This window comes from Saccostrea cucullata, unplaced genomic scaffold, assembly GCF_032062105.1.
Source record: "Saccostrea cucullata isolate Sc308-1 unplaced genomic scaffold, CSIRO_AGI_Scuc_v1 ctg1494, whole genome shotgun sequence".
NCBI classification, from domain to species: Eukaryota; Metazoa; Mollusca; class Bivalvia; order Ostreida; family Ostreidae; genus Saccostrea; species Saccostrea cuccullata.
This window is the reverse complement of record NW_026918010.1, coordinates 18,763-32,716: the sequence shown is the minus strand read 5'-3', so window position 1 is coordinate 32,716 and position 13,954 is coordinate 18,763. Positions and strand designations below refer to the sequence as shown.

General features: G+C 34.5%; 1 protein-coding gene across 1 annotated transcript; it reads right to left on the bottom strand.

Moving 5' to 3' along the window:
* Positions 1-227: 227 nt before the first annotated feature.
* LOC134232449 (uncharacterized) lies at positions 228-12,045 on the bottom strand. The gene is made up of 4 exons (XM_062714441.1): positions 12,025-12,045; positions 7,941-8,074; positions 7,113-7,219; positions 228-720 (listed from the first exon to the last, which is right to left on the bottom strand). The coding sequence occupies exons 1-4, from the start codon at positions 12,040-12,042 to the stop codon at positions 635-637; spliced, it is 345 nt and encodes a 114-aa protein (XP_062570425.1). The 5' UTR covers positions 12,043-12,045; the 3' UTR covers positions 228-634.
* Positions 12,046-13,954: the final 1,909 nt, after the last annotated feature.

The window sequence follows — 13,954 nt, the reverse complement described above, 5'->3', positions numbered from 1 at the left end:
TAGAATAAATACGGCTATTACCTTGGTTAAACAGGTGCTTTTTCATTATCAATTTGACGCAACTATTTTACATCTTAGTTGACGTCATAGTACTGCATCCTTGACCTTTTAGTCGTATTATTATTCGGCGTGCAACGGTTTTCAGAAGTCTCTGATGGCAAAGGCCAAAGTAGGTGTCTGAAGCAACTTAAAAAAATATTTTAAAATATATTTATTTTTTACAGAAGTAAACATAATCTGACAGTGCATGCATGTTCACATATAAAACAGTTGCATGCTTTCTAAAATCAATTGCAACCTGTGTATGTAAGCTATCTTTTCCACTACATACACAATACCAGTTATAACCATCTTGTATCTTTTCTTTGAATTTAAAATACACTGTATATTTAAATTGATTATATATTTATATTAATTATAAACAAATGCATTTCTAGGAATCTAGATATGTCCCTGTGAATTTTTCACGAATCACTTAAATTCATTCACGTTAACAATTATACCTGATACACATATTCAAAATTTATATAATTTTTTTTAAAAAATCCTATTTCAGTCTTTGAAATGATATGATTGGATGATGACTTTTTGTTGATTTCTCTGTCATATGCCTGTGATGTCTCCCTCTCTAATGTCAGTCTTCATCAATGTCCATCCCCTTCGACTTGGTTTTTGTTTTTTTTCTCCTCTGTTTTTTGCCAGAATCATCCCCCATGTCAACTGTAAAGTAAAAATTATAAATATATGTATTACTTGGTTTCAATCCTATTTGAAGCTTTAAAACAAATCTTTCTCATTCTTATAAGAAATGCTATAAATGTAATTTTTGACAATAGAAGTGGCATTTTGATGTTCATAACAAGTTAAGAGTTATAATTTGTAATTGGTACACGGTTTGAAATCAAATTATAATTAATCATTTTACAGTAAAGTGTTGAATAATTATTACAAAACCCAACCTGTCATAAATTGATAACAAGAGGCCCATGGGCCACATTGCTCACCTGAGCACTGTGGCTAGCATAAAAGCAGAAACTAGTTTATTATTGAAAAGTTTAAACCCAAACGTAGTCCCAACCATTCCTTAAAGGGGAGAGGGTATGATTTCACAAACTTGAATCTACACTACCTGAGAATGCTTCCATATACATGTATGACCAATCATGGCTTTGCTATTCTTGAGAAGATTTTTAAAGAATTTTACTATACCCTAAAATCTTGAAAATAAGAAGGATTTAATAATAAGCCGGTTTTGAAAATAAGCCACCTATTTCTTGCATTAAAAATTACTCGAAAATAAGCCAGTTTTGAAAATAAGCCGGTCATGACAATGCCATTTAGGAAAGATGTTAAACATTTGACGATTTCCTCGTCTTAAAAATTTGACGAGTGAAAACTTTGACGATATTTATCTATTGTGCAAAATAAAAAATTATCTTTCTTTAATTCATTTAACCTTTACCAATTTCTGCATAAGACATAGTACGAACGAGTACGAGTAACGACTCCATAGTACGAACTAAGTCTGTAGCTACTAATGAACGTATGTAAAATTACTAAATAAAGGGTTGTTTATAAAGTTAATTTTTTTTTCACCAGTAATCATGTTACGCTGGCTAAAAAAACTTAATTGCGGAACCAGCTAAAATGGTGAATTTTTTTCATGAAATTTTCAGAACAATAATTATCTCATCTAGACCTGTGCAAGCTAACGATGTGTTAAAAGGTGGTAATAATTAAAAAAGTAAATGGATAAAAGAAAGTTTTTGTTTGTAAAGCATTTAACTGCCAGGTAATACTGCCCGAGGCAAGATCGAAACCTGCTGATCGGCAGGGCTTGGTAGTAATTACATTTCAATGTACCGTATACATGTAATTGAGTTGTTTAAATATGTGTTTGTTTGATTATAATTTATCAAGTAATTCAATTGCAAGCGGATATCTTATATATTATTTTTACTTTTTTAAAACAAGTTTATATTTCATGTAAATTCATATGCTGTATACAATGAAATTAACTTTTCGGGATCGGCATTCTCAGAATATAAAGTAGACGATCCTAAAGAACGTATACCGGGAAACGCCAATGAATACAAGAGTGCTCTCTTCTCTTACCAGTTTTTTGCATTGATAATAAGCCGCAATTTGAAAATAAGCCGGTCTTGAAAATAAGCCCCCACTTTCTTACCAAAACTTAAAATAAGCCGCGGCTTATTTTCAAGATTTTAGGGTATATTTCTATGTTAAACTTTGGTCAGCCAGTGTGGCCCCACCCAACCCCCGAGGGTCATGATTTGCATAAACTTGAATCTACACTACCTGAGGATGCTTCCATATACATATGATCAATCATGGCTTTGTTATTCTTGAGAAAAAGATTTTTAAAGAATTTTCCTATACATGTATATTTCTATGTAAAGCTTTGGTTGGCCATTGTGGCCCTGCCCTACCCCCGGGGGTCATGATTTGAACAAACTCGAATCTACACTACCTGAGGATGCTTCCATATAAATATGACCAATCATGGCTTTGTTATTCTTGAGAAAATTTTTTTTAAAGAATTATCCTATATATTTCTATGTAAAACTTTGGTCGGCCATTGTGGCCCCGCCCAACCCAGGGGGTTATGATTTGAACAAACATGAATCTACACTACCTGAGGATGATTCCACATGAGTTTCATCTTTCCTGGCCCAGTGGTTCTTGAGAAGAAGATTTGTTAAAAATGTCATTAATTTTTCACTAAGTCATTATCTCCCCTTGGAAGAGGGTGTGGCCCTTTATTTGAACAAACTTAAATCCCCTTCACCTAAGAATACTTTTTGGCATGTTTGGTTGAAATTGGCCCAGTAGTTCTTGAGAAGAAGATGAAAATGTGAAAAGTTTACAGACAGACGGACAGTTAGCTGGACAGCTAGACAGACGGACTGGCGCTGGACAAAATGTGATCAGAAAAGCTCACTTGAGCTTTCAGCTCAGGTGAACTATTTATTGCTGTAGTGAAGCATTTGAAATTACTGTACTTTCCACAAGTTCACTTAAAGTCATCGTCGGAAACCCATGGGTGATCTCGTCTTTACTTATCACCTGTGGGCAAACTAGCTAAAATATCGGCATAAAATATGCTAATTTGTTGTTTTTAGTCAACCAATCAGAAAGTTGGAACTCTTCAATTTTGAAAAATACGTTTATTACTTTGCTATTTATGGTAAATATTTTGACGCTCGTTAAAACGTGCAAAGTTTGATTTAAAACAATGAAAGTAAATTCGTACAGGTCATTGACATTAATATCTGTCAGATATTATGAAGGAGTACCTCTTTCTAACTGCAAAATGCACTGGTGAGGGGATTTATCAGCTGTGTTAACAACGGAATGAGTTTTTCATGTTTTTGGCAATGCCGAACATGCATATGTAACGTGAACTGTGATTCGTTGTTTCGCATCGTGACTCTGTGATGCGGCCAATCAAATGATCCATGCATATTTAATTACATACGACGATTTTTCGGCAAGTTTTCCCACGGGTGATAAGTAATGACGAGATCACCCTTGGGTTTCCGATGATGCCTTAAAGTCAGCAGATTTTGTTTTGGGAAAGAGCAAGAGCCACTTTGGGCCTTATTTGGCCCTACCCCCGGGGGTCATGATTTGAACAAATTTGAATCTACACTACCTGAGCATGCTTCCATATATATATATATATGATGAATTATGGCTTTGACATTCTTGAGAAGAAGATTTTTAAAGAATTTTCCTATATATTTCCATGTAAAACTTTGGGCGGCCATTTTGGCCCCGCCCTACCCCCGGGGGTCATGATTTGAACAAATTTGAATCTACACTACCTGAGCATGCTTCCATATATATATATATGATGAATTATGGCTTTGTCATTCTTGAGAGGAAGATTTTTAAAGAAATTTCCTATATATTTCTATGTAAAACTTTGGTCGGCCATTTTGGCCCCGTCCTACCCCCGGGGGTCATGACTGGAACAAACTTGAATCTACACTACCTGAGCATGCTTCCATATAAATATGATGAATTATGGCTTTGTCATTCTTGAGAAGAAGATTTTTAAAGAATTTTCCTATATATTTCTATGTAAAACTTTGGTCGGCCATTTTGGCCCTGCCCTACCCCCGGGGGTCATGATTTGAACAAAATTGAATCTACACTACCTGAGCATGCTTCCATATATATATGATGAATTATGGCTTTGTCATTCTTGAGAAGAAGATTTTTAAATAATTTTCCTATATATTTCTATGTAAAACTTTGGTAGGCCATTTTGGCCCCACCCTACCCCCGGGGGTCATGATTTGATCAAACTTGAATCTACACTACCTGAGCATACTTCCATATAAATATGATGAATTATGGCTTTGTCATTCTTGAGAAGAAGATTTTTAAAGAATTTTCCTATATATTTCTATGTAAAACTTTGGTCGGCCATTTTGGCCCCGCCCTACCCCCGGGGGTCATGATTTGAACAAATTTGAATCTACACTACCTGAGCATGCTTCCATATATATATATATGATGAATTATGGCTTTGTCATTCTTGAGAGGAAGATTTTTGAAGAAATTTCCTATATATTTCTATGTAAAACTTTGGTCGGCCATTTTGGCCCCGCCCTACCCCCGGGGGTCATGATTGGAAAAAATTTGAATCTACACTACCTGAGCATGCTTCCATATATATATGATGAATTATGGCTTTGTCATTCTTGAGAAGAAGATTTTTAAAGAATTTTCCTATATATTTCCATGTAAAACTTTGGTCGGCCATTGTGGCCCCGCCCTACCCCCGGGGGTCATGATTGGAACAAAATTGAATCTACACTACCTGACGTTGTTTCTCCATAAGTTTCCTCTTTCCTGACACAGTGGTTCTTGAGAAGAAGATTTTTAAAATATGCCACCATATTTTCATTTATTCCCAATTATCTCCCCTTGTATGAGGGCGTGGCCCTTCATTTGAACAAACTTGAATCCCCTTTACCCAAGGATACTTTGTGGCAAGTTTGGTTGAAATTGGCCCAGCGGTTCTTGAGAAGAAGTTAAAAATGTGAAAAGTTTACAGACAGACAGACGGACAGACAAACGGACGCCGGACAAAATGTGATCAGAAAAGCTCACTTGAGCTCTCAGCTCAGGTGAGCTAAAAATCAAAACCGCTCTCGTTAGGTTGCAAATGCAGTATTTATCACTTGGAGTGTTGGTGAACACGTATCTATTAATCATAACATAATTTTCCCTCTAGTCAATGCATTATGACGTCATGAAATGCATCATTTTCCTCATATTCTGTAAATTCCTTTGAAAATGGCCTATAGTTGAAGTATTTTTAGCTCACCTGAGCCGAGGCTCAAGTGAGCTTTTCTGATTTCATTTTGTCCGGTGTCCGTCTGTCTGTCTGTCCGTAAACTTTTCACATTTTTGACTTCTTCTCAAGAACCGCTGGGCCAATTTCGACCAAACTTGCCACAAAGTTACCTTGAGCGAAGGGGATTCAAGTTTGTTCAAATAAAGGGCCACGCCCTCATTCAAGGGGAGATAATTGAGAATTAGTGAAAATTTGGTGGTATGTTTTAAAAATCTTCTTCTCAAGAACCACTGTGCCAGGAAAGATGAAACTTATGGGGAAACATTCTCAGGTAGTGTAGATTTAAATTTGTTCAAATCATGACCCCCGGGGGTAGGGCGGGGCCACAATGGCCGATCAAAGTTTTACATGGAAATATATAGGAAAATTCTTTAAAATTCTTCTTCTCAAGAACAGCAGAGCCATAATTGCTCAAATTTATATGGAAGCATCCCCAGGTAGTGTAGATTCAAATTTGTTCAAATCGTGACCCCCGGGGGTAGGGCGGGGCCACAATGGCCGACCAAAGTTTTACATAGAAATATATAGGAAAATTCTTTAAAAATCTTCTTCTCAAGAACAGCAGAGCCATAATTGCTCATATTTATATGGAAGCATCCCCAGGTAGTGTAGATTCAAATTTGTTCAAATCGTGACCCCCGGGGGTAGGGCGCGGCCGCAATGGCAGACCAAAGTTTTACATAGAATTATATAGGAAAATTCTTTAAAAATCTTCTTCTCAAGAACAGCAGAGCCGTAATTGCTCATATTTATATGGAAGCATCCCCAGGTAGTGTAGATTCAAATTTGTTCAAATCGTGACCCCCGGGGTAGGGCGCGGCCACAATGGCCGACCAAAGTTTTACATAGAAATATATAGGAAAATTCTTTAAAAATCTTCTTCTCAAGAACAGAAAAGCTATAATTGCTCATATTCATGTGGAAGAATCCCCAGATAGTGTAGATTCAAGTTTGTACAAATCATGACCCCCGGGGGTAGGGCGGGGCCAAACTTTTGGATTTAAACTTTTCAATAGTAAACCAATTACTACTTTTTCCTAGCCACAATGTTTGGGTGAGCGATGTGGCCCTTGGGCCTCTTGTTTAAATATTTCATATAAAGCACAACCTCTGATCCAAAATATTGAATGCATAATGAAAGATTTGTTTCTGAAGATCAAAAACCACGTTTTATTTTTTGGATCGTGGGCTGTGCTCATATTTCAATTCTTTGCTGAAGGTAGTCAAATAAGCAGGTTTTCTGCAAATAACAAGAACATTGCAATTTCTCAAAGCCCGTTTTCCAATATCTGGATTCTCAAAAAGAAATTTTATTACAGGAAATGAAAGCACCAAGTGTCTACTTTTAAATTACTTTGATATATGATATGGGAAAGAGGGTGATAGTTAATTAATTGATATAAGTACAGGGCCATTTTATGCATAAAGTGAACCTAGCTCTTACTGATTAATTCTGATTTTGAAATTGTACATAATTCATCCGATGATGTACACTATACTGCTTGAGGAGGTCAATACTTTTTTAATTTTGAGATATTAAAATTCCTTCTCTTTCCCCCCCCCCCCCCACATTTTTTTTTTGGATTTATCAATATTTGAATATTTTTAACATGCAATTAATCTATCTACTCTTTGGAGCACCTGTGAACCATATTTCTCAACAGAGTTCTAAATATTTTCAATCCTAAATTATCCTGTACTAATGCTATCATTATCTTACCATCTTCCATTTCCACAGTCTCTTTTTTCTTCTCGTGCTTCAGTCGCTTTAGTACTTTTCTCTTCCTCTTCCCACTAACTTTTATGCGGGCACTTTTTGTATGAACTCTGAAGACCCAAAATGTACAGAGAAATATGAAAAATAATGCATCAAATATACAGTAAAACTCAGTTGTAACAAAGTTGTCAGGACCTGTGAAATTACTTCGCTATATCCATATAAATTACTTATATCTGTATAAATGATTCATATAGCTGGGGATCTAAGATAACTTCGCTATATCCGTAAATTAGCAATATCCATGTTCATACTAAATGAGTTTTACTGTATATATAAATCATCTTTCACGTCAATCTTTAGTTACTCTAACCAAGGAAAAACAAGAGGCCAATAGGTCACATTCCTCACCTAAGCTAGGAAAAACAGTGAAAATCAATCCAATAATGAAAAACTTAAATGCATAAGTGGTCCCAGCCTAACCCTAAAGGCCAAGGGAGGGGGTATTATTTGAATTAACTTGAATCTATACTAAGAATGCTTACATATTCTGAGATATTCTGAACATTAGAGGATAAATCACTCACTTGACATGCTTCTATTGTATTTCACTAAGATATTCTGAACATTAGAGGATAAATCACTCACTTGACATGCTTCTTTTGTATCTCACTGAGATATTCTGAACATTAGAGGATAAATCACTCACTTGACATGCTTCTTTTGTATCTCACTGAGATATTCTGAACATTAGAGGAAAAATCACTCACTTGACATGCTTCTTTTGTTTCTCACTGAGATATTCTGAACATTAGAGGATAAATCACTCACTTGACATGCTTCTTTTGTTTCTCACTGAGATACTCTGTCCCTGGGATGCTCTTTATATCCGGCTTCTGTTGTTTCTTCTTTAAAACTGATGCTTGATGTTTGGCTTTAGAACTCACCAACCTACTCTTTTTGGTCTACAAATAAAAAAAAGGATCAAACTGTTCCAAAATTATTAAGACATTATAGCTTGTTTTTCTTTTACTTTAACACCGACAAATGCAATGGTTTTTAAAAAATCACAATGTGACATGCTTTTACTTCTTCAATCAAAAGCCAATGACTATTTTAACATTAAGAATAATTTATTCAAAGTACACTATATAACTGGAAAAATGGATAATGGAAAAAAACATAGAAATTTTTATTAACGGCCCAAGAGATTGAAAGTGCCACCTCAGCATTGAAGATAGAATAAACTAAATAGTTCAGTAATAATTGTTAAATTAAATTCAGATGTTAATCTGATGAGACTTGAAACTTTGGAATAGGCAGCAATAAATAGAATTTAATTATATGTACCCTAGTGTAGTCTACTCTTTTGCCAGTTTATACAGAAATCATTCCAAAAACTTGTGTTAATTAAGAAACCTCTTTTACCTTGAAAGTATCAAAACTATGAAAGTCAAGATGTGTTTGATTGACACATAGGTGTATCCTTGCACTTTCACAAATTAAACTTTATCCATAATGTTTTTAAAAGACAAGAACAAATTTTGTTGTGCATTAACATGATTAATGAAAAATATAACCAGAAGTCTCTGTCGAGACTGTAGCTCTACTGGTTTGTACTTATCAAAAACCATTGCACTATTTTATGTATCTTTGTGTAGTCTACTTGTGTGCCAACTTATTTTGAAATCAAACTAAAACTGTAGAAGGAGTAGAGTTTTAAAGGAATTTTACAGAAAATTCTATTTTTAGTAACCATGGTAACACCGTTCATCGCAATCAAAAACCGATGGAATATTCTATGTATCTTAGTGTAGTCTACTTGTGTGCTAAGTTATATTGAAATCAGACCAAAACTGTAGAAGGAGTAGCATTTTAAAGAAATTTCACAGAGAATTCTATTTTAGTAACCATGGCAACACCGTTCATCGAAATCAAAAACCGATGAAGTATTCTAATGATCTTTGTGTAGTCTACTTGTGTGCAAAGTTATATTGAAATCAGACCAAAACTGTAGAAGGAGTAGAGTTTTATAGGAATTTCACAGAAAATTCTATTTTTAGTAACCATGGTAACACCGTTCACCGAAATCAAAAACCGATGCACTATTCTATATATCTTAGTGTAGTCTACTTGTGTGCCAAGTTATATTGAAATCAGACCAAAACTGTAGAAGGAGTAGTGTTTTAAAGGAATTTCACAGAGAATTCTAGTTTTAGTAACCATGGTAACACTTTTCATCGAAATCAAAAACCGATGCACTATTCTATGTATCTTAGTGTAGTCTACTTGTGTGCCAAGTTATATTGAAATCAGACCAAAACTGTAGAAGGAGTAGCGTTTTTAAGGAATTTCACAGAAAATTCTATTTTTAGTAACCATGGCAACACCGAACATCAAAATTAAAAACCGATGCACTATTCTATGTATCTTAGTGTAGTCTACTTGTGTGCCAAGTAATATTGAAATCAGACCAAAACTGTAGAAGGAGTAGTGTTTTAAAGAAATTTCACAGAGAATTCTATTTTTAGTAACCATGGCAACACCGTTCATTGAAATTAAAAACCGATGCACTATTCTATGTATCTTAGTGTAGTCTACTTGTGTGCCAAGTAATATTGAAATCAGACTAAAATTGTAGGAGGAGTAGCGTTTTGAAAAATTGTTTACAGACAGACGGACAGACAGACAGCTAGACAGACGGACGGACGCCGGACGCATTACTATTGCATAAGCTCTTCTGGTCTCTGACCAGTAGAGCTAAAAATCAGGGCAATCCAGAAAGTTCAGAGTAGAAATGCAAGAAAGCAAAACCAACTCACTCAATCTGATTAAAATCAGCTAGATCCAAATGCTCCATTTTTATCAATATGTCACTTACAAAGACAAGATAAGAGAGGTCTCTAAACAGGATTTTTATATATTTCGGTGTGACCATGTGAAATGGTTTAGCAACATATTAATCATGTTATTAGAATATTCTAAAAAATATGATCTAGAAATCTGTGTCCATGCTCATTTAACCAGGTTGGGCACACCCCACCAAATGGTCCTTTAAGCCTTGTTTGGTAGACAATTTCCAATATCAGTGACGTATTTTAACTAACCATTTGGGGGAGAAAAATGGTTGTGTTCAACTCCATGGAGTGGCGTAGAATGGCGCATAATTTTTAACCATGTGGAATAAAATATAGATATTTATCGGTGTTCTAAGTGAAAAAAAATCGAAATTTCAACGTGCATTTCTTGCGCAGAGTCATTAAAAAATTTGACAAAAACTTCCCGTATGTAAACAAGTGCAATATATTTCCGTTTTTTAACTTACAAGAAAATTCTCTAATTCTCCAACGATGCTGCACCTGTCAATCATGTCCTTTACTTTCTATTTTGATTATCCAGGCAACCAATCAAATAATACAAACCAATGAAAATGACAATCTTTTTTAAACATGATCAAAAGTCGGATTTAACTACGGAGGCACATTTGTGTAAATCTTTAATTAGGAAATCAAAAGAAAAATTAAGTTTTCACCTTTATTTCATTTTATTCTAAATGCAATAGATTTGTGCTCTATAAGAATAATAAATGCTAGGGCTGTCACGGGTACCTGAAATGACCCGGAACCGCGGAACAATTAATTCGGGTCGGGTATGGTTCTGTTTTTCCGGAATTCGGTTTGGTTTCGATTTGTATAATAGAGTAGATTTTACTATAAAAATGGCGTCAAAAACGAGAGATTGGTTAGTACATTGTCATTATAAGGTGATTTAAATAATTTGGTACAATTGTTGTTTAGTCAGGAGGCTACTTTAAACTGGTTATAATGTTGCAATTTCTAAGATTAAATGAAAATATTCTTTTTATTGTTGAAAATAATAAAAATCATGAGCTTTTCTTCCATTACCTACCCGACCTGAGATACCCGAAACCGAACCTAAAAAAATCAGAACAGACCCGACCCGAAAAATTTTGGAACCGTGACAGCCCTAATAAATGCAGTTGGATTATGATAAAGTTATCGTTTTAAAATGATGTACTTGGAACATATATATTAAACAACAAAAGGTCGCATGGAATCTGCAACTTTATCCTAATAGAAAAACACCAACAAATATTACGTTCAACTCTAGAAAAAATTCAACTTTATAGCAGTAAGTGCCCACCATACCAGTACTTAAAGCATGAGGAGCTCAGGTTTATCAGGATTTTACGGAGGTAAACATTGGTAAATATTGACAAAAATCCAAAAAGAGATTGAAAATTAATTCATCTACTGAATGAAATAGACTTTTTATCTAAGAAGACACAATAGATCTTTTTTTTTGATTGATAGATCAAGAAGTTCTGCTGTTACGGACAACTGTGGGTAATGTTTTTACGAAGTTACGGAGAAATTGCACATGGAAATTCGACCGATTTATGTTAATTGTGCAAGAAATACATTCACTAAATTCCCCAAAGTCTATGCAAATGCGCATTTGCTTTTTTTTAATAAAAATTGCAATAGAATAAAAAAAGTCCACCATTTGGTCAGTAAAATATGTCACTGATATGGGAGATTGTCTACCAAACGGGGTATAAAGGACCATTTGCTGGGGTGTGCCTAACCTGTTAACCTTACTGTTGTAATTGTTCACTGTAGGTCCCCTCCCTTATCCACACTTTTTGTTGGAGTATATAGTCATGTTCTCCCCAAATAAATGTGTTTTTCTAAAAAAAAATCACAACATAGGACTTTTCATTGTTTGGGTAAGTTGTAACTACCACCCCCTCCTAGAAAAATCTTCTATCTTCTGTCTGTAAAAACTGAGAAAATACAGTTACATTCCACTGTTTATTTTGTGATATTAATGAAGCCAAACTGAAAGAGATGACATTTCAGGCTTTTCTGAAACTTCAGAAACTTGTTATTACCTTCCATGTGGTCTTCATAATTTCATAGAGGTATAATATGAATACATTTTTGTATCTCGTAACCAGCCTCTATAACCAGGCAGAGCGCATGCGCGCAACAAATTTACATCGAGTTCGGAAAACAGCAGAGAGGAAATTCGGAATATATAACGAAAACTAGTAGTGCTATTCTCAGATGCAGAAATTTATGCATAATTCAATAAAATTTTATTTAAAAAGCCGAAGAATTAATAAGTCGACATTGCAATTAGTTTTTATTTGTTTATTTAATCTTTTATTTATTTATTTGTTTATTTATTTATTTATTTATTTATTTATTTATTTATTTATTTATTTATTTATTTATTTATTTATTTATTTATTTTTATTTTTTTAATTGTAATAATTATTGATAAACTAAGTAACTTATTTATTCATTAGAAAATTTATTTGTCTGTTTATTTATGAATACATTCTTTTCTTCATTAATTAATTATTCTAATGAGTAATCAATTCTTCTATTTATTTATTATTCATTTATTCTTTTATTTAATTAATAAATTTATCGATTAATTTATTATTTATGTTTTAATTCATTTATATTTTAATTTGTTTGATTATTTGTTTACTTACTTTATATTTTGCTTTATTGTTTATTTATTTATTGGTTTCCTTCTTTATTTATTGGTTTATTTATTATTTCTGATGATTAAAGTAAATGTTTGATTTACTAATAAATAATTTATTTATTTATTTATCTATCATATTTATTCCTTTTTGTTAACATTCTCTTAAAATTAATCAATTAATTAATTTATTTATTTATTATTTTAATTATCTTTTTATTTATTTATTTATTTTTTCATTTACTATAATTTTTTCTCTCTCTCTCCCTCTCTGTTATAGAAAGGGTCTGTTTATGTATTGCTAGGGTTTATGTTCCCATAACCAGGGTTTGTATACCCATCACCGGGGTCTATTTGCACATCACCAGGGTCCATTTTATCTATCACCAGGGTTTATATACCAATCACCAGGGTCTATATTATCTATCACCAGGGTCAATATTATCTATCACCAGGGTCTGTATACCCATTACCAGGGTCTATATACCCATCACCAGGGTCCATATTATCTATCACCGGGATTAATATACCCATCACCAGGGTCTATATTATCTATCACCAGGGTCTGTATACCCATCACCAGGGTCTATATACCCATCACTAGGGTCTGTATTATCTATCACCAGGCTCTGTATACCCATCACCAGGGTCTGTATACCCATCACCAGGATCTGTATACCCATCGCCAGGGTCTATATACCCATAACCAGGGTCTCTATTATCTATCACCAGGGTCTGTATACCCATCACCAGGGTCTATATACACATCACCAGGGTCCATATTATCTATCACCAGGGTTTATATACCCATCACCAGGGTCTATATTATCTATCACCAGGGTCTGTATACCCATCATCAGGGTCTATATACCCATCATCAGGGTCTGTATATCAATCACCAGGGTCTATATACCCAGCATCAGGGTCTGTATACCCATCACCAGGGTCTTTATACCCATCACCAGGGTTTGTATACCCATCACCAGGGTCTATATACCCATAACCAGGGTCTCTATTATCTATCACCAGGGTCTGTATACACATCACCAGGGTCTGTATATCAATCACCAGGGTCTATATACCCATCATCATGGTCTGTATACCCATCACCAGGGTCTTTATACCCATCACCAGGGCTAGTATACCCATCACCAGGGTCTATACACCCATCACCAGGGTCTGTATACCCATCACCAGGATCTGTATACCCATCACCAGGGTCTATATACCCATCACCAGCGTCCATATTATCTATCATCAGGGTTTATATACCCATCAACTGGGTCTATATACCCAACACTAGGGTCTATTATCTATCACCAGGG

Coding starts and splice junctions, on each gene's coding strand:
- LOC134232449 (XM_062714441.1), bottom strand. Junction 7,220..7,940: donor AAACAAAAGAAGCATGTCAA/GTGAGTGATTTA, acceptor TTGGGTCTTCAG/AGTTCATACAAAAAGTGCCC. Junction 721..7,112: donor GACTGTGGAAATGGAAGATG/GTAAGATAATGA, acceptor TTTACTTTACAG/TTGACATGGGGGATGATTCT.